Genomic DNA, 25,572 nt, shown 5'->3' with positions numbered 1-25,572 from the left:
GGGATAGCCGCCCAATACGCCGTATTGTCATCACCGCCCGCCAGGGCCTCTGAGTATATATATACAAGAACCGTTCTTGCTGTTCTGCGTCTCTTTCCTCCCAATTCTTCTTTATCTTGCAGATTAAAGTATGCCCTTGATTCATCCGGCTGCTACTACCAGAGTATTTGTATTTTTAAGACCTCGCCTTACCTGCTGGTCTTTTATGGGATCTCCTGTCGCACTCGAAAAAGTCCTCAAGTTTTCGACATTTCTTTAACTTATGACACAGCCATAACAACTTAATAATTGTTATTTAAAGGTTCCGTGCTCAAGGCCATCTGGGGTATAAAAGCTATTACCTAACTTGCATATTCTAATCCCAGACATAATAGACTATAGTAGTACTAATTCTCATCACTAAGCGGCGGATCATCCTCCAAATCCCCCCTTGTCCAGTAATACACCTCGCGATCCCCCTCATTTCCAGCAGCCACAATATACTCCGCACCAAGCCTACCCTCCTCAAAGACCTCAATTGGAGGCCTTCCCTCTAACCACTCCAATGAAACCTCAGTCAATCTGTCCTCGTCAACAAGAATCCGGCCCTGCATTGTAACCCTCCCCTTCGCATCAAGATAAGCGAGTAAGAAGTGATCGTTCTCAAAGGTCTCTTTATCCGCGATTAGGATGTAGCTTCTTGATACAAGATGTAAGAAGCCCCGCGCGGCAGCGTTTTTCTTAACAAGGATATTCAAGTCGTTTCTCCATGATGGGTTCGACCGCTTGACCGCGTTCAACCCTTCCTTGAAACAAGAGTAGAAGGTATAGTCATCCATGTCCGCGCGCCAGTCTTTCCGGCGCACGTACCCAGGCGGGGTGTCTTGCACAAGAGGGATAGCAATTTCCGGCAGGATCTCAAGTACCCGCTGCCAGGGACTAGTTCCAAAATCAAAGACAGCGTGGTCATTTAGGATCGCCCAGTCCGCGTCGTCAGCGAATTCCTCCGAGAGCATCGCCCAGCTCTCCACGCGCTCGTCATCAGCGGGTTCATACCATGTCCTCAGCAGGAGTGGGTTGTTACCGCCCGCGTTGGTATAGACCTGCCAGACGCGCCAGGCAAGGCGGCGCATGCTGTCAGACCGCCAGGGGCGCAGGATTGTGGATATTTCTTCTTCAGTTGGGACGCGGGCGGGCTGGGCGTCTGGGTCAGTAGCACCGTGTGTCGGGTACCAGTCTGAGTTAAGCTGGTCAAGGTTTAGGAATTGTTTGACTAGGCGCGCGCGCTGCATGGGTGGTTGTTCAGTAGATGCGGGGTTCCAGGATTCCTGTGGTTTAAATGTGAACAGCAGGATTTGATTCTAAAAAGGGAGTCTCACGATTAGATATTGTTCGACAGGGAGTTGGCCCCACGACGGGAGATAGTCGAGGGCCATGCTTTTGGAAACCTATGCTAGGACGGACGCTGCGAGGTACACGACCAACCAGGTCTGAAGCTGTTAGGGAGGCCCGCCTGGGGTTCCAGGTCGAAGACGGGCTTGGGCTGGTGGTTTGAACACGTAGATTGTTGTACGGGCTGGGGCTGATGACTTGAGAGGCAGGTCCAGATTCTGATAACCCAAATGGTAAGACTAACTGCGTAGGTCTTGGGGTGTAGTACGAGGCACGCTAGACCTTGAGCCCCCGACCCAGCTGGTCAACCAGACTGCGGTCGTACGACCAGCACAGGCAGAAGACCGTCAACTGGCACCGGCAGATGCAAGACCTATTCGGCCGTTTATCCATATTATTATGGCCCCGTTGGTCTAACGACTATTTATATCAATAAAATCACCACCTGACTTGTGCACTCTCTTTGACATCTCGCTAACATCTCGCTGACTTCTCGTCCTTTCTAATCGAATTTTTGCTTCTTCCCTTATACTCCGCGTGGTTATTCTCTACATATATATTTTTGAGGGAAAAAAAAGCATTGGTCCTTATAATCGAGGTCTCCATGATGGATAAGATCTCTTGGTGTCAAGAATGGTTTGAGAACTCCATGTTCTGTTGCTGATTAAAGTTTGTTGAAATTAATCTTTACAAGACCAAAGTAATACCAAACAACTAGTAAAATAAAAGAAGGTCATGGCTGAGCTAGTGTGATCCGCAGGGGCGATCCTGACTGTTAATAATGTCGGGTGGAAAACCAAGGCGGTGTCTCGATTTGAAGCGATGGATGCCTTGTTGTCTAAAATCTAAAGATCTTGGTTTTGAGATGGTATTGTAGAGCGTTAATTTTGTTTTTCTTGCTAAGGGTTGTACTCCAGTACACCTGAATTGCGCCTCGAGTTCTTCCCGGAGATTCCTTCAAGAATAACCAGAGAATCACTCATGTGATGACACAGCCACTCGCCGGCTGGTTAGTAGTATAATGGGTGACCACATGCGAAGCCCAGCTCTTGTATGTTTTCCTTTTCTATTTTTACAAGCAGCATCTTTATTTTTGTTCTATGTTAGGGGTGTTAAGGTTGGGCAAGTGGGAAGTCTATCACCTGAGCCTAGAAGCCCTACAAAGTTTAATCGCCCAACCTGACCTTTTAACATGGCTCTTTTAGAATGGAAATAAGTTACTTTTAATTATAGCTGCTTGAAACAAGCTATAATAAAGATAGATAGTATATTAGCGGGAAAATCTAGGTCTGCAGAGTTGGTCAATTGCCCAGAATCTTGTGCTCCCGCGATGCCTTGGATCTGATGTACTTGCTAAGATATATATGGATTAGATATATATATTATTGCTTTTAGTGCCCCTTTATCTGCTCTGCAAGACTGCATTGTAGAGGGTACTTAAATTTATAAATAATATAACCATGCTTGTTATGGGTCCCCGGTACAGCTTCTGCCTATTCGTCCACGAGATCTGTCTCGCGAGTCTAGACGAGACACCCGGTCGTCTTGTCGTGAAATTTCTCGCTAGGGACTACGCAAAGGTTGACCCCGAGGCTTATCGGAGTTATGACTACAAGGTCTGTGATGATCATGGCTTTGAGGATGGTATTACGGATGATCCGAATGAAGCTGTTGGCTGGATGTACATTGAAGTATGCCAGTATGTTGAGTGGTTTGATAAGTTTGTGCACCCGTGGAACTATAATGTTTGTGTATAGACGGCCGCCGTATTTGGGGGATTGGGCATCGGTACTTGGATATGACATGCTGCCCGGGGGGTGAAGGAAGAAAGGGGAGTCAGCGGTTTAGGGCGCTGGGTGTGATATTGCTTAGGTATAAGTTCCCTACTTACTTAGGGTTTACACCCGGAATTAGAAATCGGAAACAGCGTATTTCGTCTACTGCAATTTGAACTCTTCGACTTCGATGTCAGGTTCCAGATATCTCCATTCTGTCTAGGCATCGGAATCGTAGAAGTATAAGGAAGCTGGAGAACCGGCACCACCACCTTCAAAATCCAATTAGAAACATGTGAATATATTTTGTTAGGAGAGATCTTCATGGGTCATGGCGTCCCAGGCTAGAAGCCTTTGGCTTTTTAGTCTAGTGGTAATGCCGACATATTTTCTACCCCCGCTTCTCATGTGCCCAATTCACCATTGATACGCTTTGTTCAGCCCCCATTCAATAGCTGCAATCTGCAAAGCAAGGACCGGAGAAAACTGCCTCGACCAGATAAAGCTGCCTGTCATAAACCAGAAACCGGGCATCCCAGTCGGTCTCCATGTCTGCATGAGCGAGAACTTGTTAGCCTGGTACATAATGGCACGCAAGATAGGGATAAGTAAAGAAGGGAATATGGACACGCAAAACTTACACCAACCCGCTCCTGACTTTCATCCAAACTACACATCTCGCCCACAACCCTATCCATAATTTCCCCAGGCACAATCCGCTCAATCGCCTTATCCGTCCGCTCGAATCCCGTACCAAGGACAATAATATCCGACTCGACCTGAGTACCATCGGCTAGAGTGATTCCTTCTTCGTAATACCCGCGCACACCCCCCTCACAATGCCGCACCTTGATCCTTCCATCAACAATCATCTCGGCTGCCCCCTGCTCAATATAAAAGTGCCCGGCCTTAATAAGCTGATGGTCGACAAGACTATCCCCCCCCTCACCCCTCTTAACCGCCATCCCGGCCCTCTCCAATCCATCCAGCATCTCTTTATCCAAAGCAGCCATAATCTGCGACGCACCGATACTCAAAGTCCGAACGACAGCCGTTGGGAACGAGTTCCCCAGGAGATCTGCGTCCTCTGTGCTCAGACCCGGTGTATTCCACAGCTTCACCTGGATCTGTTCGAGTGCTTCGAGAGATGTAACGAAGATCGGGCCGCGCTGGACCATCGTCACGCATTTCGCGCCGTGGAGTGCAAAGTCCTGCGCTACATCGTGCGCGCTTGTTCCGGCGCCGATTATGGTGACTTTTTTGTTCTGGATGTCACGTACTAGACTCGCGGATTTGTGCGCGGATGAGTGGTAGATCTCGCCCTTGAAATCTTCCTCACCGGAAAAGGAAGGGAGGACGGGGATATCACTGAGAAGACCCGTGGCGAGGACGAGGTGCTTGGTCGTGACAGTCTTTTGCACGCCATCATTGGACTGAAGCGTGACCGAGTACTGCCGCGTCAACTGATCATACTCGATATCCCTTGCAAGCGTACCATGTCTAACATTCAGGCCTAGGATATCACCATAGTGCTCCATCCACCTGGTAATGTGTTCTTGGTGAAGATACCGCGGCCAATTGCTCGGGTACTTCAAGAACGGAAAATGGTCTGTGTAGGTCGGGGTATGTGTTTTGAGAGAGGCGTACCTGGCGCGCCAGGAGTCACCCGGGCGGGCTGTTTTGTCAACGACTAGATAGTCCAGTCCGAGGTTTTGCAGGTGTGCGGCTAGTGCAAGGCCTGATTGACCTGCTCCGATGATTAGGACTTGTAGGGTGTTGTTGTCCTTCTCTTTCTCCTGAACACGCTCTTCTTGTCCATCCAACCCCTCAAGCACAGTAAAAACAGTCCAAGCCTTCCACTCATCCGGACCCGTATTTGCAAGGCGAAGAACACCTCTCCCATTGCCGAAGTTGGTCTTGAACCCAAAGCCCGCCTGGATAAAGCGCATTCCACCCAAATCAGCAAGATGCGGCTGTAGCAATGCACCCGGTTGATCAATTTTGGCGTCCGAAAACCCACTTGCTGAGCTGGTCAGGTATGTTGAGATGTCCTCGGACCCGTTATGGCACGCTATGTCCCATGAGAAGGAGACGAAGTCGCGGAACCAGGATTCTTTTTCGAGGAAGTGGGATTGGATGTTGGTTTTGTTTGGTTGGGTTTTGGAGGGGTTCAGGCTTGCTGAAAAAGTAGTAAGCCATTTATTGGCGATCTTGGTTGCGTCGAGGTGGTCTGGGTTTATGGATGGGTGGAGGGTGAGGGAGGGGAGGGCCGCGAGGGGCGGGTACTCGTCGGGTTTGGATGGCGAAGGAGATTTCATGATGAAGTAGATGGTAGTTGAATAGAATAGTAAAGGAAGGAAGTGTCTGTCGGGTTGCTGAAACCCAGTCGACGGGTAGCCTTTATATAACCATGGGTATAGTCCACTTGATAGAGAGGCTCGAGTATTCGTCCCAGAACAGTTTAGTGTGGGATTGGCCATGTTAGTGAGATCCTTTGATGGGGCAGCGATGGCTAATCTTTGTCTCTAAAGAACTAGTGCCGCGTCTATTCGTCCCAAAGAGTGCAAGTGTCATCTCACCGTTCTGACAAGCCTCCATACGAAGTTCAGCCTCCAAGATAGACGCTGGACCACCGAATCTCGTCAGAAAATGCCGCAGACGGGACTCGCGCGGAGTAGAGCCGGATGCCTAACGTGCAGGAAACGGCATGTCCGATGCGACGAGCAGCGCCCAACTTGGTAGGTAAGCTGGGGTGAGTGCCGGGAACATCCGCTAAATGACACTTCATAGCCAAATATGCCTTGTCAGCAATCGATCATGCCACTATCCGCTCGCGGTGATCCCTCTTCGGGACCGCAGGATGATGCAGAAGAATGCGCTCCCACCTGGCCAGCAGGCTCCTTGGGCCTTTGTTCAGCCTCAAAGCGCTATTATTGATCCTTTCGATACTCTTCCCGTGAAGACGCCGTTCAGGTCACGGGAATTATACCATTACTGTACGTTTATATATGAAACCCTGCATCGATGAGGTCAGGTACTAATTCCCCCAGTCTACCAAACAGGTGCAGCCTTCTCAGTAGCACCGCCAGACCCGAAGAACGACTGGTGAGATTATTCATCTGTTTCTAATAACTTAGCTATACATGATGCTGAAAGATACATCAACAGCATCACCCTAGCCACACTAGACGAGCACGCTCTGCGCAGCACCTTCCTGATAGCCGCCGTGCACTACTCATGGAACACAGGTAATCTGCAGGCCTACGAGGCAGCCTATCTCTTTCACAAGGTCGAGAGCATACGCCTCATTAATAACTGGCTTGCAGCTTATGACGCCAACCGGTTTGTCGTTTGCGTGAGGCAGATTTTGACGATATGTCTAGCGGAGGTGAGACCGTGTTCATTCCAACGATATGATTTGTAGCCTGGGCTAATTAACATTCGTTCTTATACCTAGGCTTGTCTGGGTAATATCCCAGCAGCGGAGACGCACCTTGATGGCGTGATGGCGCTTTTTGATTCCCACGACGCAATGGTTGATAGCACCATGCATGGTACCGTTAGCGATATACCTCTAGACCGCGAGCTCGCTGATCACTACCTTTTCTTGTAAGTACTACAACTCAGCAGAGACCTTATCCATCTACTAAGATTTGCACTTACACTAAACACAACCAGAACATCCTGCTTCGTCCTAACCCTAAAAAGCCGCCTCGGAGACTTCATCATGTACCGCGCAACCCAAGGCCTTAACACCGATACCAACAACAACGACTCATCCCCCGACCAAGCCATAAAACTGTACCAAAAATGGCACGGAATGGAACACGGAGGCCTCGAGACACGCCTAAAAGCCATGCGCTTGTTCCCGTACTTCTTCACCCCGCCGCCGCCGAACATCCCGCGGAGTAAAAAGATAGTAGTCGATGCGGTTCCTATAATCGCGTGTCTTGTGGATATCACGGAGACACTGGATCAAGCGCGCGCGAGCAAGGCTCCGCCTTCAGAGACCATGCATCGTGTCTGGAACGATGGTGGGTTGACGAGATTACTTCTTGTTCTTGTTACTTCGCATGTAGATTGTTTTGTTGCAGACTATGAACAGGGCTTTAGTCAGAACGAGGATCGTCGAACCCGAACTTCTTGGGGCGGTATTTCTGCTGCCGCTGAGCTGTATATGCATGGCATGCTGGGGGTCGTGAATAATGGGAAGCGGATTGAGTGTCGGCTTCTTTATCGCATTCTTTGTATTCTTCAACGGGATGTTGAGGAGACACGATGCGATATCTTCGTCCTTACTGACAAGCATGGACTACTGCGGTCTCTTTGGCTCTGGAAAGTCTTCATGGGGATTATGGCTATCGCTAGGAGCCAGCACGCGTGCGAGCTAGTACCCCCACGCTCTACAGCCACTGCAGACCCGGATCCACGAGCTAGGTGCTCGTGCTCTAATCTGTGTCAGGAGAGGTTGCAAAGTGCCTATGATTGGTTCTTGAATTGTGCGCGGTCTTGGAGTATGGCCTCGGGGATGACAGCTTGGGAAGACGTGGAATCTGTTCTGGCAGAGATAGTCTGGCCGCGGGTTTTACATGGGCAGGAGCGGCAGTTTGCTGCTGGTCTTTGGGACCGGGTATTACTATAATGTGAAGAACTATGAGGGACCGGTTCTAGCAGCCCTACCCCACATTTCAATTGACGGGAATCCAGCTGGAAGGGAGTAAGGGGCTGGGTTTTGACATCCAACATACAATCTCACAAGGTAAACCTAGAACCATGCTCATATTCCACCAGAAAAGGAAAAGTTATCCTAGCACCAGTGATGGCGGTGAGGTCTAGCACTTCCACTGGAGAAACACTCTGCAATCGTTTAAAAAGTCATTAGATTGGTTCAAAACAAGACACAGCTGACCTGTTTGCTCGTGTTCGCGAGGATCAGGTCTATACCCTGACTACCCTATCTGAGACATGTCAAATTGGAAAATCACCCTGGATGCTTTCTTTCTTTTCTGGTGTACCCCGTAGAGGCTACCTTGTAATTCATCACACCATTACGTGATTAGCAATCTTAGCAAGTCCTCAGAGACTGGGCTGGAGACCGTACTATACTCAACCTTTCACAGCACGCACCCCCCATAACCAAAGCTCATCTAGATCCAGACTCAGATCCCATACCTCCGCGTCTCTAAGTGGGCAAAAATAAAAAAGTAAGACATCCCTCGTATTGGCCGTTTATTTGCAGCAAGATGGGTACATGATTGGGTCAGCAATACGAGGGCAGGCGTGTAAGACCATTCATAGCCAGCAATAGCAGAGCTAGAAGTGGTTCATGCTGGTTTCTGAGTTACACAGCAGCAGCAAGGAATAGCTTTGTTGTTGTTCGTGACTACAATGGAGGTTAGTTAGGGCAGTTGTTGCCGAGATGGGTTGTATATAGAGGACTCTCTTTCTCTTGTCTCGAGAGAATCAACTACTTCAGATTCTCTTCTATCCTAGATTGCAAATCATTTATCTACAGTGTCCTCAACTTCCTACCTATACCTATACCTCCAACAAACACAAATCATGCATCTAACCACCCACCTCCTCGCCTTGTCTGCCCTCGCAGCAACAACAACCGCCATTCAATGCACCTCGCCTCCACCTCCAAACCCACTGAATCTATGCAACCCCTGGCAGGTAAAATGGACTTCTGTTGAGTATGAGACGCCCTACCTATCAAGACAACCAACCCCACCCAACCCATCCCAAATCCAATTGAACAGTCACTCACGAAAATATCCAACATATACAGTACCGACCCGCCCTCCGTCTGCATCTACCTCTCAAATTTCGGCCTCGGATACCCGCCTTCAAGCATCTATGTTTCTGGTCCTGTGAATACCAATCTAGGATCCGTTAGTGTTCCAGGAAAGTGTTTTGGTTTGCATCCTAGCAGGTATGTCCACAACTCTGTATACTTCCGTTTACGTTGCCACGACCACCCACCCACCCTCCTTGAATTCTTTTTCTTCCTTTTCAACCAATTTTGAAGAAGAGCGTCTGCTAATTTATTTGTCTTTGTATTTTAGTCGGTACAGAATCCGCATTGCAGCGTGCGGAGACCCGGATACAATCTATTCTGAGTGTGGAGAGGTGGATGTTGTTAGGCCGCAAAGCTGCTGTTCTGGGAGTGGGTGAGCTGGGGATGGGGATGAGGATGAGGACGATGCTGAAGGGTAAGGGGGAGCAGGATCGGATGTAGAGGACTGGAACTGTAGTTGGAGATGAGATAGTATACTCTGTAGTACGAGCTAGCTACCTAGGCTAATGGGGAAGTAGCCCGTATATTCCATCCACTTAGGTATGGGTATGGGCTTACCACTTCAAGTCGTTATTCCATTGTTCCATCTGCCATGTAGATCGGTGCTGATCCGAACACGAACACGAACACGAACTGCCCTGCGAAGAAGTAGGTAGGTAAAGCCGTGGAGTCTGCATGGGAAGTTCGTACTCGTTTAGTAGATGAAGAATATATGGATATAACCCTTCCATCCATATTCCACGCATCCTCCCGAATACCATTTCCTCCAAATCCCGCAATAACATACCATAATGAACGTAACAGCGTGCTCGCCGTCCGCAATCCCAACCCCGGCAATCTACGGAGCAGACATCCTCTCCCTAACAGCCGCATGGACAACAAACTTCACCCTGGACGTGCCCGTCGACTTCAACTACAACCACGGCGCCGCGCACCTGGTCGACACCCACTTCTGCAACATCACCGTGACCTACACACACCCCGGGTATGGCGACCGCATCACGGTCGAAACCTGGCTCCCGCGCGACTGGAACGGCCGCCTGCAGGCAACTGGCGGCGGCGGCTGGAACGCGGGCCGCTTCGTGCTCTCGGATTACTTCATGGCCGGTGCCCTGGCCGAGGGATACGCGACGACAACGACGGACGCGGGCCTGCTCAGGCTCGGTGACGGGGATGGGGACGGGGACGGAGACTCCTCGCCGCGCGACTGGGCGCTCACGAGCCCCGGGAACGTCGACATCGTGTCCCTGCAGAATCTAGGCGCGCGCTCGCTGAATGACCAGGCGCTTATCGGGAAAGCTCTGGTGCGCGGCTTCTACAGGCGCGGCGACCCGGAGTACTCGTACTTTAGTGGCTGCTCGCATGGTGGGCGGCAGGGCCTTATGCTTGCGCAGCGGTATCCGGACGCGTACGACGGCATTGCGGCGGCGGCGCCCGCGCAGTCGTGGACCAAGTTGCTGTCCGGCGCGTTCTATCCGCAGCTCATGAGGGAGTGGCACGGTGTGGATCCGCTGGCGTGCGAGCTCGACTTTCTAACTAGGGAGGTCGTTGCAGCTTGTGATGCCGCGGATGAAGTGCAGGATGGTTTGATTTCCGACATGGCCGCTTGCGAGTACAGTCCCTACTCATCTGTCAACAAGACGTTCGTTTGTGAGTCGCTCAATAACCGGACTATCACGCTCAGCCGCGGCGCTGCTATCATCGCCGAGGCAGCCTGGGACGGACCCAGGACGAGAGAGGGCGAGAGGCTGTGGTTTGGCGTCAATCCGGGGACCAACATTAGCAGCTTTGGTTCGTCGGCACCTGGGCAGAACAACACCTCGAGCAGTACCGGGGTTGCAGGTATAGCAGATCCGTGGTTTGGCCTCTTTGTCGCCAAAGACCCGGCCTTTGACGCTACCTCGATGACATTTGACGAGTACATCGAGTACTTCAGGCGCGCGGTGCGAGAATTCAGCGGGCTCATCGACGCCGCGGACCCGGATCTGAGGGCGTTCCGCGACAGAGGAGGGAAGCTCATCAGCTATCATGGAATGGTATGTCCGAATGATTGTGTCATCTCCTCTCTTCAAAAGCCTCCCGTCCACTAACTAACTGGCTCTCACGCACAGGCCGACCCCTCCATCCCCACAAAAGCCACCGAACATTACTACGACTCCGTCCGAGCCCTCTCCCCTGGCGCCCATGACTTCTACCGGTTCTTTGAATCCCCCGGCCTGGGCCACTGCTCTGGAGGGAGGGGCGGGCAGCCCACCACCGTATTCGACGCGCTCACGCGCTGGGTCGAGAATGGAACGGCCCCGGACAGCTTGCCGGTCGAGTATCCCGCGGCTGATGGTAATGACATGGCGCAGAAGAGGATTATCTGCCCTTATCCGCAGCGCGCAGAGTATGTCGGAGGGGATGTCGCTTCTTCGGATAGCTTCCGGTGTATTTGAGTGGGGGAGAATGGTCAGGTTTGGTTGGGGATGGTGATTTGGTACAATAGTGTGTCAGTAGTTATTAGTTACTTGTAGATTAGTGCTCCCAACATCCCAACAACACATTCTCATTTATCAAGGGGAATCAAGAATCAAGCACCTTGAACCTTCTGCACCGGCCACACGACAAACTGCCTGTGGAACTCATCCAGATGCCGCCAGCAGCCGTGCATGATATGCTCCGGCCATCCGCGAATAAACCATGCGACGTCCATGTCCTTCAGCAGCACAGTGAAGTAGGCAAACATGGTTAGTGCGAGTTGGCTCCGGCGCCGAAGATCCTGCAGGACAGTATCCGGGAGCATGTACAGCCAGCCAAAGATGTGTGGAAAGTTGCCGATTCGCGCTGCCGGGGACTCGGGCGGCGGGTGGACAAGGGCGTATGTTTGCTGAAGATTGTATAGAAGTCTCGTGTAGTCGAGGTGGTTTGATTGGTCGGAGGGGTATGTGCTATCGATCAGCAAGCGCAGTTGCTCGAGGTAGTCAGCTGCCGTTGTGCCGGGTTGAGTTTGTAGTAGTGGGTTGGGTGGTGGGATTGGGAACTCTAGAGCGGTAGAATCATGCTGGTCTTGATCTCCAAAATCTTACGAATGGGACGTGGATACGTCCAGTGAAAGGACATTGCTGCAAATGTCCAGGATCGAGCGGACCCCCATGAACAGCGCGAGGCAGCCTACTTCGCCGTCGTCGCGGAAACCCAGGTACTCGCCGGGTGACGGTCCCCTGGCCAAGGAGCAGGTGAATATGAACACGGCGCCGGTATAGATCACCTGGCCATTACAGCCAGTGATCTGAGGCACCACAGACGCGGCCTCGCGGACCGCAATCTCGTAATGCCTTTCTGCCTCGGCGGCGTAGTCCACTTCCTGGCCGACAACCTGCTGGACCTGAGTCGGATCGCGTGCCAGATGGAATCCCGAGAATGCAAGAAGGAGACGGAGAAAGTAATGGTGTTGGAACCCCCAGCGTGTCATCTGCGTTTGTCACTCCGTCTGGCCTGCGCCGAGGTCGGGACATGTCATGAAGTGGTGGAATAATGCTAGGTCTGTTGCACTAAACTGGAATGGTTTATTAGCTACAGCGGATGAGGCCGAGGATGTTGACGCTGCCGTTGCGACAGGGCGTCTCGAGTGGGCGCGCTTCGGCGGTTCAAAGTTGGTCGGTGAGGACGAAATAAACGTCAACGCATCCTTATCTGCGTCTGACCATTCTGCATGGCTGATGGGCTGGCCAGGTGTATAGTCACACTCGACCGAGTGCCGTAAGCAGTTTCTGCAGGCCGGCTTGCCTTCATCGCACTGGCTTCGGTTAGCTAGCTGCGCCGCAGACTCAGCGTGGCATCAGGCCTACTTTGATTCTCCGCCTCTTACAATTTGCACATCCCAGCCGAGACTTTGTATGCGGTTTTCGCGCGGTCTTGCCGATGTAGCTGCTGACTGTGGGCGGCATTTTGCTGGGCTTGTCAAGAAGAACTTGGAAGAGTGAAGTTGGCCGCCTCCATGATTGGCCTCTGCGGTTTTTTTTATGGTTCCACTCCAGGGTCCTAGAAAATCAAGTACTTCTGTTGTAAAAAGGTTGCAGGAGCTGGTCTTCCCTGTCTGATGACAGTAGAGGTACCATCGCCGCCACTTTTATTGACACAGATTCAACTCCAGCTGGCAGTTGTTGAACAAACTTCACACGCTACTAATGACACTTGGATCATCTGAGCTTAGCACAGTTGCACTTGACATGCATGCATATTGTACCAGCTTGACTGCAACACCTGAACCGTCATGATTGGACACGAGAGACAGTAGCGTAACCAGACCACGACCTCGAACCCAAGCCCCATCATAAAGTATCCCAAGTGTATTCAAGTCCAAGAGAAAGAGAAAGAAAACAGATGTAAAGACATCAGTCCAAATTATGATAGTAAATATACATGAGGTGGGAGGGTAAGATAAGATAGAGACATAACGCCGTGATGAGAAAAGCAAGGAAATCTAGCTAGATAACAGTCCAGACGCCCCCAATCGTACGAAAAGGTGTATCATACATATGCATATGCGTGCGGTTGCATAGACAGAACAGAGGACCATCCTGGGGCATCATAAGGAGGTTTTGAGGTTGTTTGAGAAGAGCCGTGGAGATGTGGTGTCCAGGCGTATTTTTATATATAGTACAGAGAAAGTAGGCGAGATGGTGAGGTGAGAGCGGGATCGGGCGCTTAGGTGTTCTTGACGACACCGACCTTGGCAGCCTGATTGGAATATTAGCATCCGTTCCTGGCGGTTATGGGAAGTAGGACTCACTCTAAGGATACGGCCGTTCAGCGTGAAACCCTTGCTCTGGGTGTACATGATCTCGCCGTCCTCCTTGCCCTCGACCTTGGTCATGAAAGTAGCCTCGTGGATCTTAGGGTCGAACTTCTGGGGCTTGCCGTCCTCGGTGGGCTCGCCGGGGTCGAAGCGCTCCAGGCCGTGCTTCTGCAGGGTGTTCAGCAGGATGTTCTGGGTCATCTTCAGACCATCGACCAGGTCGAGGAGGTCCTTGTTCTCCTCGGTCTTGGCGGCGCCGAGCTTCTCCTTGGGGACGGCGAGGAGAGCGCGGTCAAAGTTGTCGATACTCTCAAGGAGGTCAACGGCGAAGCGCTGGATGGCGAAGTTGCGCGCGTTGTCCATGTCGCGCTTGGTGCGCTCTTGGAGGTTGAGGAAGTCGGCAACGGAGCGGACGTATTTGTCCTGCAACCGTTAATAACACATTTCAAAACATGAAGATCCATGTGCGATTGTATGAATCAGTTGAAGTTGTAAATCATACCTTAAGGTCAACAACCTCTTTCTTCTTCTCCTCTAACTCCTTGGCAACAGGGTCCTGAGCTTCTGACTCGACGCCCTCCTTCTGTTCCTTGTCGCCATTCTCAGCCTTGTTCTCTGTAGAGTAGCAGCGAGCGGTAGGAAGAGCAAAGGGGCGGAGGAGCTGTGGTTGTTGGAATTGCGATGTCCGGCGGACGGCGAGAGGAGCTGTGGAGGCGGAGCGGACAGAGAGCAGAGACCGGGAGGCCTGAGCTTGTCTAAGAAGAGTTCTCTTGAACATTGTGATGGGTGAAGGGTGATTAGGGATTAATTGAATGGAGGGAAATGTAAAGTCGTGATGCTGTCAAGAAACAGATCGGCATCATCGCAGAAAAACTGAAAGCTCCGATGGCATCACCTGACCGCTGAGCTCGGGGAGCTGGAAAAACATCTGCCCGAAGTATACATCTGACGGCTACCAGAAAGTCGACTTTTTTTTTATTTGGAGAACTGAGGTTAGCTTTTCTTATTACCGGAGTGCCTTCTATTATTCAATCTGTGGTGATCATGCTGTGTAATAGAAGGCGAGGACGCATACTCTGCTTCTAACATTTTGCGGACCTTGCCGAACTAAGTATATGCGCACGTGGTGTTTCTCAGGTGTGAAAAGGAGTTACTGTACTATAATTCAACTATCGACTGTTGTTAAATTACTGAGACCAGTCAGCTACGGTCATCCATGGAAGTCATCAGGAGGGATGTTCGCGGCAGCGAAATTAAATGAGGCTGATGTGAACGTCAATATATATATTTGGACACATGAGAGGAAGCAAGCCGACTTTGGGTGCAAGTTTAAGTTTGCGCTGAGCACAGTCCAACGCGTGCAAATAATTCTAATAGTCAAGGCTGAGGGGTTATAAGGCTGAACCGGGCGGCTTTCGATACAGATGTGTTGCACCGTTGCAAGGGCAAACCCTATTGTTAAGAGAGCCGCAGCAGGGCAGAGTAATGGAAATTTGCATGATCAAAGCAATTACAAGCGATTGATTCAGCCCAAAGAGGCGGCATAAGATCACATTGCCGCAGAAGTTTGTGTTGGTACAATGCTCACCGCAATCTCGCCAGCTATCCTCACGCCCGAGGCAGTTTCCATTTGTAGTAATAGGGAGCGTTGTGCGCCCAACTCGTATCCCCTGGGTGATCTTACAAACACACAAAGCAGCCTACACTACATGCAAACCATAACAAGTTAGTACTCGCGCGGCTGTTGCACTCAGCCGCGAGGCGCTGTACAAATATGCCTGAGGCTTACCCCGGGAACGAGATTGCCGAAGAGGGTGTGCAGCGTAAGCCGCGCGATCCTCAGGGTTCAAGGCTGCGATCCTTCCGTAAGGTGGACTAATTATCCCGACCCCTCCGCCGGGTGAACAAGTCGGCAACGTGGGAGGTAGAACAGCATGATGTTGCGCGGAGGATCCTCCGCGAAAGTGCGGAGTGGCTATGCTGCACGCCGCGACTAGAGGCTAAGCGAGGCCGAATTGTTGGGAATTGGGATCTTGGAGTCTATTCCGGCCAAGCCCGCGTTTTTTCACGAGACACTGTAGTAGAGATTATGAGGCCAAGTGAGCAAAATTGTGGCACTATTGCCTTGGTTGTGTTGGGTGACGATTGACGATGTTGAAGAGGCATTGCTGGTCCCGTGACCACAAGTACAGAGTACAAGGACATCCGCATGAAGCCGACCACGCAGGGACTATAGAGCTTGGCATGATGATCCTGTCAGATGCAGAGTAAATCAATAGTTGAAGAGCTTAGCCACAGGGAATTGAGCAGCCTGTTGTTAGCAGCTGGATAGTGCACAACTCGACGGAGAGACCGGCAGGCGATACATGCACCAGCCACAATCATGTCGATCATCATCTGTCACCACACACGTAACTGGCAACAGGTGTCTTCCGTATGCGCATGCGGATGGCTCCGGTGCTCCGCCAGTGCTGGAGTAAGGTTAGCAAGTAGTTACGCGTAGTTGTTTCGTGCTCTCCCAAGATTTGGGCAGGCCTCCACCAAGAGGCGGAGTTGTATGGAGCAAGCGGAGCATGTCGTCAGCAAGGGACAGCTCGATTGCAGAGGCTTAGAAGCATAAAATAGTATCTTTTATGATGTTGCCTATACTTCGATGGCGAGGCAAATGGCTGAACAATGCAAAGGCTGGATGTGTACAAACGCAGGGCAGAGTCAGCCAGCTAAGCACAAGGCCTGTAGTCTGAGTAGAGGCGCATTCACTGCCCGTCCCCTGTAGCACGAGGGATTGGGTTATGATCGGATCTGGTGATTTTGCCAGTGCGCAGTTAGATCTGGGTCTACTCCGTATGTCTCTATTGGAAGTGGCAATTCGTTGGAGTAGTTTGTAGGCCAATGCTACTGTGTAGATAGCAAGACGGCAACTCCGTGGCAAACAGTATGGCATCGAAAGGACTAGATTCGATCTTCAGGAACAAGAGCGGCAGTCGACCGGTCGCGTCCGCTGGTTTGCCCAGACAGAAACAGAGAGAGCGTGGAGTGTCAAGGCCGAGGAGGGCAGTGCATAACCCACCGCGAGCGTCTTTTAAGTCTCTCTAAGCGGCGTTGCTGCGCCCCAAACGACGAACACGGAAAGACAACCTTGTCTTCTGCAGACTCGGGTTGACCAATACTGGCTCAAGCGATATAAAACCTCTTCATCCTTGCAGTTCTGGACTCTCATCCAAAACATCTTGTTTAAGCACAACTCCCAACCACACTTTGCAACGCCATCGCGCTTCTCTTGTGGCGACACCCGCTACCGCTACTTAACCTCATCCTCCGCCTCTCCATCTCTACTCTACCAACTCATTTTCTCGCACCTCACCCCTGAACAACCCTCTCTCGTCTACAATCAACAAACACAACTTCAAGATGACAGGCACACTATCTCCGCAATCCGTCCCCTCCTCCCCTAGCTTCGCCGCCCACCGCTCCTCGCGCTCCTCAACCCACAAGCCATCGCTATCAATCGACCTCTCCAGCCTCCCACCACTCACCCAACCCTCCCCACCAACAAACACCCTCCTAATCACCGACCTCAACGACCTACACCTCTTCCAACCCCCCTCCCTCGCCTCCATCCGCGAACAAATCGCCGCCATCGCCCCGCTAAACTCCTTCTCCCCGCTCCCCTCATTCCGCCGCATCGTCTGCTCCTTCCACAACGAAGACGACGCCATTCGCGTCCGCAAGCTCTTAGACCGCGAATCCCTGCTCAACAGACCCGTCCGCACAAAGATCTACTTCGGCGAACCAACGCCCATCCTCGAATTAAATGAGGCCGGCACAGGAATCAAGCATAAGCTCCTTGAGGCGCCGCAGGTCGACAAGCTCTTCTTCATTAGCCCGCCTCCTTCGCCTCCGCACGGATGGGTGATGCGCACCGAGGACCCGCCGAACAAGGAGGTTCACGCTAGTGATCTCGCTCAGGCTCTTGCTGCGTTGAAGACGGAACAATCGGGTGGCGCTGCTGCTGCTACCTTCTCAAACACAAACACCTACTCAAGCGCACCATCATCCCAGATGCAGACGGACCCCGATACACCAATGTCTCTCTCCTCCGATAAGCGGACTGGAAGCTTCCCGCTCTCGTCTCGCCAGCGCAGCAGGAGCAGCACGCTCATCTATAACCCGAACGAACACGGCGGCAGCCCCAACCTCCCTGCTGTTATGGTTGAGGATACGAGTGCTGATCCCGAGGACATGGACATGGACGTTGAGATGAGCCCGATTGATATGCCGGGCAAGTCGTCGTCGACGCCGCCTTTCAAGACTGCCCGGCCGCCGGTTGAGTTGATGGTCTAGTTTTGTTATAGTGTCGTCTGTTTTGCTGCACACTGGCGTCTGAACGGAGTTTGTGTGTATAGGGATTATACGTCTCTTTGTTAGTGTCTTGTCCTAGGTTTCTTTTCGCTGAGAGTTTATTTTCATTGCATGGCGTTCTGGGTGGACTGGTCGATGACTTTGACTTTGATAAAGAGTTGTTTTTGTTATGGTAATGATGGACTTTTTACATGGTTAGCTACATATCAATAATTGATTTATTTCATTCTATCAACCTCATCATATGCTCTGAATTTTTAACTGGTCTTCCCTTCGTAACGGTATGAATATGATATTGTTTTCTCTACTAGTGTATGGATGAGGTATCACTGTGACTCGGATATCTGCAAACTAGTAAAGTAGTAATAGATGGCAACGGAGCGCTACTAGGTATGCCTTACAGAATACTTATTCAGGAGCATACAACAACGATGCCTCCGAAACCAGGAAGTGCACATGACGCTCATGCCTGTCTTTGCTCGGAAGGAGCGACTACGCTCCAACTTCGGCAGGTGCGGTCATCGCTCGCACCTTCCCTCCGGTGTTCCCTCCTCCTCAAGCGGGCAGGCGCGACGGCGTAGGTTCCGTCCTCACAGGAAAGGAAAGAACGGCCTGTCCCGCTCCGGCCTGTTTCCCAGTCCCGGCAGGAGCGTGACTAGACCGTACCTTCCATTTCCGTCTAACATGTATATCCACTACATGCGACGTCCCGTCCGTCGTGCAACGGGCCCAGCTTGTAAGTACGTACTTAGTCAAACAAGACAACCGCACTATCCTTAACAACCTCAGGCCCTAATGTCGCCGCTAACTCAGCGACAATTCCCTTGAGGGATTGCGGTTCGTCAATCGGCATGCTTTCCCAGCTGACGAGGTCCTATACCCAACATTTGTTAATTCTCGAAACGTAGGTGATGAGAAGTAAAGAGGGGATCTTACAGCCATATGCACAAAAGTCCCATGGACAAGCAACGCCCAGTTGCCCAGATCGAGTCTCTCGATTTCTTCAATGGTAAGAACACCGGGCATGTTTAGTGCGAAGAGGGAGACTTCTTCGTCGTTCATTTCGGCGTCTGCTGATTCTTCTTCTGCTTCTTTTGCTTCGGTGCTAGCGTCGGTGCCAGAACTGGATTCAGCGAGTTTCCGGTCCCGAGAGAGGGAGACGTAGGGTCGTTTATTGAGCTTTTCGGTCAATTCTCCTTCTAGCGGGTCGTAGGTGTGTGATTCGGGATCTAGGATGTATTGAGGGCGGAAGGAGCCCTTGTAGCGCATTTTTGTGCAGGAGTGGATGTAGTAGCCTTGTTTTTGTTAAAGATTGGTTCCTAAATCGAGGTAGTAGGGGTAGGCGAAGAAAGATTCGTACCCATGTAATAGTACTTATAGCCCTCTTCAACCGCAAGGGCTATTTCGCGCATTGCGCTGAGCTTTCCTAGTTCCCATTGTTCGTAGTCTGGGTCATAGCTTGGGGTTCTGTGAGTGGGCTTTCATGCGTTGAGGGTTCTCTTTGGAGAGCTCACAAGATATAGACGGAGCTAACGCCGCTGGGCATCAGATCAAGAACAGCAACTGCTATGAGCTTCCCGTCGAGCCGGTAGCACTGATGCCAGGACCCCAGCCTGCGCTCCCCTTTTTGCGCATTAGGTTCGCTCCGCTTAAGACCGGAGCAGAGGAAGCGCTTGAAGTCTTTCGTTTGCCATTTGGAAAGGTCTTCCTTGTGGACCTTTGTCTGGTACTTGCGGAAGAGCTCGAATCTGAAGACGTAAGTATAGCTCTGGAAATAGGAAGGGTGAATGCGATACGCACTTGGCCTGCGAGACGGTGTCGCCTTCGATGTTGATCTCGAAGCGATGAGCCGGTTCTAGTGGTCTCGTTGTCTTTGGGTCAATTGGCTTTTTGACGTTACTGTACTCGACTTCGTGGACGAGATCCACGACATCAAAGTTGCATTTGCGGTGCTTCTTTGCTCTATCACGCTTGTGAGCTTAGAGCAATAGGTACAGAACTAGGGCTTGACCTACTCTCTCGTTTTCGGACAGAGGTATGCAGCTCTGCGAATGTACTCCGGGCCCAGGATAAAGTTGTTCCAGCGATTGAGTGCCTTGCGTTGATCCTTTCTTGGTTTATAGGCTAATGCCTCGAGTCTGAACAGATCAGTCTCCTTGAAACGGCAATCAGCAACCCTAATGCAGATACATACCTCATGGTATAGTGAGGACAGCATGACCGCTGCAGGTTCTGCTTGTAGTACACAGAGCCGGACCTGTGCGATGGTCAGACGATTCAATTGCATGACCCGGCATGTTTGCCACAGGCAGCCGGTTGGAACGGATGATGCTGCCTTACCTTCTCCATCCTCGGTTGACGAGCTCCTCATAATGCACTGGACGCACAGAGACGGAGCTAGCGTAGTATGAAGCACCTACGGGGATATGCCTTAGCAATTGATCCGAGGTGGGGCAGCAGCAGCAGCAGCTACAGAGCGAATTGACTGACTTCCATTATCAGATTTACAGTATCCGCACGAGTTTCGTTGGTAACCTGGAGAAGTATATTGGTTAGAACAGAGTTGGCGACAGCGGTGATGACGAAGGATCATGGATCCATTATCGTCGTCTTAGTCAAGGCGAGTAGTCAATGGGGTAGGATTGGGCATGCAGAGGGGGATGAAAATCAATGCAGGCGATGGGAGAGTCAGAAAACGACGGGGATGATCAGAGTAAGTTGACAGACTCATACATCATTCCATGGCAGAAGGGAAATAAACATGGACCAATGGCCATTGCACGGGGAAGGGCAGAGTGTTGTGACTGGCCACTCACCGAGGGGTCGGAACAGCGACAACTGCCTCGCTCGTTCGGCGTCAATGGCCTCCATGGCCGGGTTGCTGCTTGCTGCGTGCGGCTGGGGAAGGAGCTGAGTGTTTGCCAGCGCTCAAGGCGGGAAGGATGAAATGATGATGTTGGTTGAAGGTGATTGTTGGACTGGGATGTGTTGATGAAGAACACCTGAGAGCTGCGGGGAGAAGAAGCCGGGGACAATGCGGTGGATGACGGTGGTTTGAGTCCGGCTGTGAACAGAACTCTCGACCCCAGCGACCCGTCTAGTAAGGATTGATATAGAGGTATAACTCGGTAGTAGTAAAAGTTTCCATCCAGCGTATGTAAGGTAGTATAAGGATGAAGCTAGAGTGACCCTTCTAGAAGACGAAGCCAGCTCCCTGTCACTTGTTGAGTTTGTATGCACGCCCGCTTCGTCCTGGGCCAATCCTGCCATCCTCGCCACCAAAAGCCCACAACAACCTGCGAGAGATTGACGATGCCAGCATTGACATGCAGCTTGGGTATGGGGCATCTTGAGTTACTCTATCCATCCGTCTACAGACCACTACACTAGGCCAGCTATTCCTTTGGCAGGAACTGTACTCCGTCCTCTGTACCGTATTGTCCGCCCATATACTTTACAATACCAGTCTCAGCATTTCAAGGTACCAATACTGGTACGGGTTCTGGTTCTCTTTCAGCACCGGCTGATTTCTAATACTCTAACGGCTCGCACTCTCTTTGTGAGGCAAGATGCTCCATAATCCATAATACTGTAGTCAGTGCTCACACGAATTGACCCTGAGTCGCGACTCGTGAGCATTGACGTTTTAGGGGAAGATCTGTTGATCGAGCCGATCGACTCCAAAGTACTACTTTCGTCTGAGCTAATCTATTCTTATCCCCAAGAGTCATCTTCGACAAGATCCTTTTGCCCTGAGGTCAAAGTGAAACAACTCGTCACTCAGGAACATGAAATCCAGTGCATAAAAGCGCTGTTTGGCGGATTGCGGACCTGTTGGTTCCACAGTCAGACTTCGACTGCATTCCACACAAATGAAACGTGGATATCGGATAACCCCAAGGAGAGACACCGCGCGAAGTCGGAGCTCAAGCATCATCCACTCTTCACTTGCTGGAATGCAAACATCATTGGGCTAGCCGGTGCCAGCCCATCCAGGGCACTCTCTTCTCCGAGTGCATGTCCGACTGTACTCCGAGAAACATCTGGTACGACTGGGGTACGGACAGGCCAATCGCATAATCAGCATTGAAAGAGCGCGGTCAAAGGGTAATGGTCAACCAGACAACCATAAGCTGATTGAGCGCCTCAAGCTTGTTCGGTGTGAGAATGCAAGAGAGACTGGGTCTGGTCCACCGCCGGAGCCAACAACTATTCCTACAGGGACCCTTTTTCTCGCGATGCCAAGTTACAGGCCAATTTGTTCTTGGCCATGACTGAACCTTGGGTAACCCTGTCAACGCGTGGCCTCTGTCAACCAAGTAAGCTGCATTATTTCCGAGGGCTGAAAGCTGCATTGAAAGAGCAAAGACCACGAGGAATGTTGGTAGTAATTGGAGTATAAAACCTTAATTCCGTAGCAACATCGCGGAGAAGCTGTCTTAAGGGCCGACCTTTCATTTCTTTTTCTTTTCGAGGTCTTTTCTTTTTCTGGGAAAACGCCGAGAGCGCCCTGCATGTTCCATCTTAGCTGTACCAAGGGAGGTTTTCAGATCAGCTTCTCGGTGTCATCATCCAAGGCCGATCAACGCGGGGTTAAGCGGCGAAGAAAACCCAACACACGATATTATTCAGGAATAGAAAGTTCCGACGGACCCAGATTCCTGTTGAATGGACAACCGGGTGCAAATAACGGGACGTGTCAATCTTTTAACTATGAGCCTATGAGCCCGTGGCGCATCTGCCCCATACTTCAAACGAATCATGCAGGTATAGCCTGGGGCATCGTGCAGATTTACAGAAATTATGTCCAGGGCAACGGGGATAAATGAACCATGGGGTCGATCAGAGCGTTGGTATTGCTCAGTCCATGCTGCTGCTAGCTGCAGGCGACTTGGGCTAGGAAAAGCAGGGGATGCATAAAGATTAATTAGTGGCTCGAAAGTCCAAAGGGGCTTGGGATCACTCCAGCAGCGATTGGGTCGAGACGCGACAACGCAGCAACGATCTTTGGAAGTGCGGATCCAATATCCCAATTGTTCTCTTGCTGGAGTAGACTAGATAGAAATCTTTTGCTTCATTTGGGAGCTACCGAGAAGAGTGTGGGCTGGTGGTGAATTGGTGATGTTCGGCCGGAGCGTTGCGATTGACAGCACGCGATGTCATTCTCGGGGACAACTGACACAGCTGACGTAGGGGCACGAGGAATAATCAAACGGAGATTAAGGAGGTTAAGATAATGGTAGAGCAGAGTACAATCAGACTATGGAAAATAGAGTACTGTTCTGTAAAAAGCAAGAAGAGCTTTGGCTGCTATTTTGAGAAGGCAGTGTGTGTCGGGTGTAACAGCTTAACCGTCACGGTAATACCAATACGCACCAGGCTTTGTTCAGTCCGCGCCGAAAGACACTTTAGAGTCTTTGCCGGACCGCGCCGCCCATTATCCATCCCAAGCTGTCTCCGGTCTCTCGCCTCCCCTCCGTCCCTCTTCCTCTTCTCTCCTCCTATCCCCTCTCCTATTTCTATGCTATTCCCTTCATGAACATGTCTATCCCCATCTCCAAATCTCTCTCCAGGTTCCCGTCCGCTACGGGAGTGAACGGGAATACCTAGAATTTCCTCATCTTGTTCCAGTCTTCCTCTTCTCAAAAAAATTTCCATTACTAGAGGCCGCCTGATTATCCTTCCCCTGGACCAGAAGAAACCCTGAACCGTCCCTGATTCAGCTGCTATCCACCCTAGCCAGCCGTCTATCCCGACAGAAACTCCGTCGTTCTGAAGCTTCCCTCTTTTGGAACCTCTCTATATCCCATACTGTGTCGTCATTTCTGTGACCGTCACTCTCTCACGCCTTTTCTGCTTCCAAGAATCCTCCGTTCTTTAAGACTCGTCTTCGCGCAAACTACGGCCAGAGCTATACTCCTTCAATCTCTTGATCTTTCTCCACCGATTTTCTTCTCCGAGGTTCCTCGAACGGGTGTCTTTCTATAATATTTTCGCTGGTTCAATATGGTGGACCAGGCCCGCTCAATGGAGTCCCGCGTAGGACGGAAAAACCAAAGTAAGTCACGTCATCTTCCTCGAAGTCTTACTCGAGCAATTCCCAAAGCGCCAATTCTTCAGCCAACTTGTTCTTGCGCAGAACCTTGCTGACACGTTTCTTTCTCATAGGATATGGAACAAAAGGCGAACGGCTAGTGGCCGGAGTCGTCCCATTATCGAAAGACAAAAGCATGGTGCTTATGATCCAATCTGCCGGCCGAGGTGGCTGGGTACTTCCGAAAGGCGGATGGGAAACAGACGAAGCGAGCGCCCAACAAGCGGCTTGCAGAGAAGCCTGGGAAGAAGCCGGGGTCGTCTGCACTGTCCTCCGGGATCTGGGTTCGATCCCGGACATGCGCCCATCAACATTGTTGACGTCTAATGCACCGAGAGCTTCATATCAGTTCTTCGAGGTCACCGTGGACCGCGAGGAGGACCGGTGGCCTGAAATGCACAAGCGGAAACGACAGTGGGTAAATTACACCCAGGCCGCATCGGCTCTCGCCAGCCGTCCAGAGCTTCTTGAGGCCTTGAATCGAAGCTCTATGAAGAGATAGTATGTCTCTTTCAATATTCAGGGCTGAACCTCTCGAAAGGGGTCGGTCTTAACGACCTGATATGATGCATCCTCAAAAGAAGCTTTGTGCATTTGCCATCTCTCATCATACTTAATTTGCATCTCCTTGTTATATTTTATTTTCTATTGTTTTTCTTGGTTGGTTGGGTGTATCTTGGTGTTCGAGTGGTCCTATTATCGCAACACAATCGGTTGGCGGCTTGATGACTTTTTTGCATGACTCTGGCTTGATGCCATTGCAACTATAGATTCGGCAATACCGCGTCACCATAGAAGCTACAGGAGAATGGTTGGCGGCATTGTTGCGGATGGATGAAAAGTTTCTGATGTCGCCCGATCGTGATCTGGGTCGGGTCATGGGTTATTTGATTGGATACTCAGTGTAGCCCTTTTTTTCGAGACTCTGGGACCAGGCGACCGTCTTCCTCAAATTGGAGAAGCTATGGCTTGATTCTTGCTGATGCAGCAACGCTTGACTCGTCTACCTTCGGCCTTGGACTTGGTTGGGTCTCGCACCGGCTAACAGCGCCGCTTCTTTGAACTCTTGGATAGTTCAAATCTACTAAACATCTGGACTCAACGAAAGCACAAGAGATCTGGTAAACCGCTTTCCGATCAAATTGTAGACAGCCAACTAGATTCTCAGTAGGCTTAACCGTATGGTGTACTAAAGATAGGGAGACAGACGATTCAGGAACTAATCCCACAAATGATATGTTATAACCAATGGATTCTTCACGCATTAGCAACTTAAATAAATAAGAATCGAATTGAAAGTGCTCATACTCTTGAGCTGGGCGGCTTTGATGCCAATTACCTAATCAGGTAAAGCGCGTAATCCGAAGTCCGCCCATCAAGACTTCAACAT

General features: G+C 51.0%; 11 protein-coding genes across 11 annotated transcripts; 6 read left to right on the top strand and 5 right to left on the bottom strand.

The window, feature by feature from the left end:
* Positions 1-273: 273 nt before the first annotated feature.
* BDV14DRAFT_167129 (uncharacterized protein) lies at positions 274-1,750 on the bottom strand. Its single transcript, XM_073767621.1, has 2 exons — positions 1,359-1,750; positions 274-1,307 (listed from the first exon to the last, which is right to left on the bottom strand). The coding sequence occupies exons 1-2, from the start codon at positions 1,413-1,415 to the stop codon at positions 387-389; spliced, it is 978 nt and encodes a 325-aa protein (XP_073631441.1). The 5' UTR covers positions 1,416-1,750; the 3' UTR covers positions 274-386.
* Positions 1,751-2,831: 1,081 nt separating this feature from the next.
* Positions 2,832-3,173, top strand: BDV14DRAFT_196782 (uncharacterized protein; the record flags this gene model as incomplete). The annotated part of the gene is made up of 2 exons (XM_073772520.1): positions 2,832-3,062; positions 3,129-3,173. The coding sequence occupies 2 exons, from the start codon at positions 2,832-2,834 to the stop codon at positions 3,171-3,173; spliced, it is 276 nt and encodes a 91-aa protein (XP_073631440.1).
* Positions 3,174-3,563: 390 nt separating this feature from the next.
* Positions 3,564-5,464, bottom strand: BDV14DRAFT_196781 (flavin-containing monooxygenase; the record flags this gene model as incomplete). The annotated part of the gene is made up of 2 exons (XM_073772519.1): positions 3,564-3,698; positions 3,788-5,464. The coding sequence occupies 2 exons, from the start codon at positions 5,462-5,464 to the stop codon at positions 3,564-3,566; spliced, it is 1,812 nt and encodes a 603-aa protein (XP_073631439.1).
* Positions 5,465-5,853: 389 nt separating this feature from the next.
* On the top strand, positions 5,854-7,788 carry BDV14DRAFT_196780 (uncharacterized protein; the record flags this gene model as incomplete). Its single annotated transcript, XM_073772518.1, has 6 exons — positions 5,854-5,888; positions 5,937-6,142; positions 6,197-6,251; positions 6,315-6,534; positions 6,604-6,755; positions 6,825-7,788. The coding sequence occupies 6 exons, from the start codon at positions 5,854-5,856 to the stop codon at positions 7,786-7,788; spliced, it is 1,632 nt and encodes a 543-aa protein (XP_073631438.1).
* Positions 7,789-8,611: 823 nt separating this feature from the next.
* Positions 8,612-9,530, top strand: BDV14DRAFT_142619 (uncharacterized protein). Its single transcript, XM_073766369.1, has 3 exons — positions 8,612-8,842; positions 8,938-9,081; positions 9,215-9,530. Exons 1-3 carry the CDS (start codon positions 8,709-8,711, stop codon positions 9,321-9,323), a joined length of 387 nt encoding a protein of 128 aa, XP_073631437.1. The 5' UTR covers positions 8,612-8,708; the 3' UTR covers positions 9,324-9,530.
* Positions 9,531-9,737: 207 nt separating this feature from the next.
* BDV14DRAFT_211655 (feruloyl esterase) lies at positions 9,738-11,551 on the top strand (the record flags this gene model as incomplete). Its single annotated transcript, XM_073776138.1, has 2 exons — positions 9,738-10,982; positions 11,058-11,551. The coding sequence occupies 2 exons, from the start codon at positions 9,738-9,740 to the stop codon at positions 11,382-11,384; spliced, it is 1,572 nt and encodes a 523-aa protein (XP_073631436.1). The 3' UTR covers positions 11,385-11,551.
* On the bottom strand, positions 11,088-12,875 carry BDV14DRAFT_211653 (Zn(II)2Cys6 transcription factor domain-containing protein; the record flags this gene model as incomplete). Its single annotated transcript, XM_073776137.1, has 4 exons — positions 11,088-11,968; positions 12,032-12,400; positions 12,506-12,724; positions 12,777-12,875. 4 exons carry the CDS (start codon positions 12,873-12,875, stop codon positions 11,519-11,521), a joined length of 1,137 nt encoding a protein of 378 aa, XP_073631435.1. The 3' UTR covers positions 11,088-11,518.
* A 760-nt stretch (positions 12,876-13,635) lies between these two features.
* On the bottom strand, positions 13,636-14,504 carry grpE (mitochondrial nucleotide exchange factor MGE1; the record flags this gene model as incomplete). Its single annotated transcript, XM_073772517.1, has 3 exons — positions 13,636-13,668; positions 13,721-14,149; positions 14,229-14,504. 3 exons carry the CDS (start codon positions 14,502-14,504, stop codon positions 13,636-13,638), a joined length of 738 nt encoding a protein of 245 aa, XP_073631434.1.
* Positions 14,505-16,852: 2,348 nt separating this feature from the next.
* cbpA (putative calcineurin binding protein) lies at positions 16,853-18,324 on the top strand. The gene has a single exon (XM_073767620.1). The coding sequence runs from the start codon at positions 17,138-17,140 to the stop codon at positions 18,068-18,070; it is 933 nt and encodes a 310-aa protein (XP_073631433.1). The 5' UTR covers positions 16,853-17,137; the 3' UTR covers positions 18,071-18,324.
* Positions 18,324-20,783, bottom strand: BDV14DRAFT_167116 (arginyltransferase). The gene is made up of 9 exons (XM_073767619.1): positions 20,579-20,783; positions 20,429-20,504; positions 20,283-20,345; positions 20,104-20,226; positions 19,889-20,050; positions 19,603-19,836; positions 19,449-19,546; positions 19,025-19,383; positions 18,324-18,962 (listed from the first exon to the last, which is right to left on the bottom strand). Exons 1-9 carry the CDS (start codon positions 20,679-20,681, stop codon positions 18,837-18,839), a joined length of 1,344 nt encoding a protein of 447 aa, XP_073631432.1. The 5' UTR covers positions 20,682-20,783; the 3' UTR covers positions 18,324-18,836.
* Positions 20,784-23,536: 2,753 nt separating this feature from the next.
* BDV14DRAFT_167105 (NUDIX hydrolase) lies at positions 23,537-25,424 on the top strand. The gene is made up of 2 exons (XM_073767618.1): positions 23,537-24,146; positions 24,257-25,424. The coding sequence occupies exons 1-2, from the start codon at positions 24,095-24,097 to the stop codon at positions 24,682-24,684; spliced, it is 480 nt and encodes a 159-aa protein (XP_073631431.1). The 5' UTR covers positions 23,537-24,094; the 3' UTR covers positions 24,685-25,424.
* The last annotated feature ends 148 nt before the right edge of the window (positions 25,425-25,572 follow it).

Source organism: Aspergillus stella-maris, assembly GCF_047715825.1.
Source record: "Aspergillus stella-maris strain CBS 113639 unplaced genomic scaffold BDV14scaffold_8, whole genome shotgun sequence".
NCBI lineage: Eukaryota > Fungi > Ascomycota > Eurotiomycetes > Eurotiales > Aspergillaceae > Aspergillus > Aspergillus stella-maris.
Note: the sequence above shows the minus strand (reverse complement) of the source record. Positions and strands in the feature narration are given on the sequence as shown.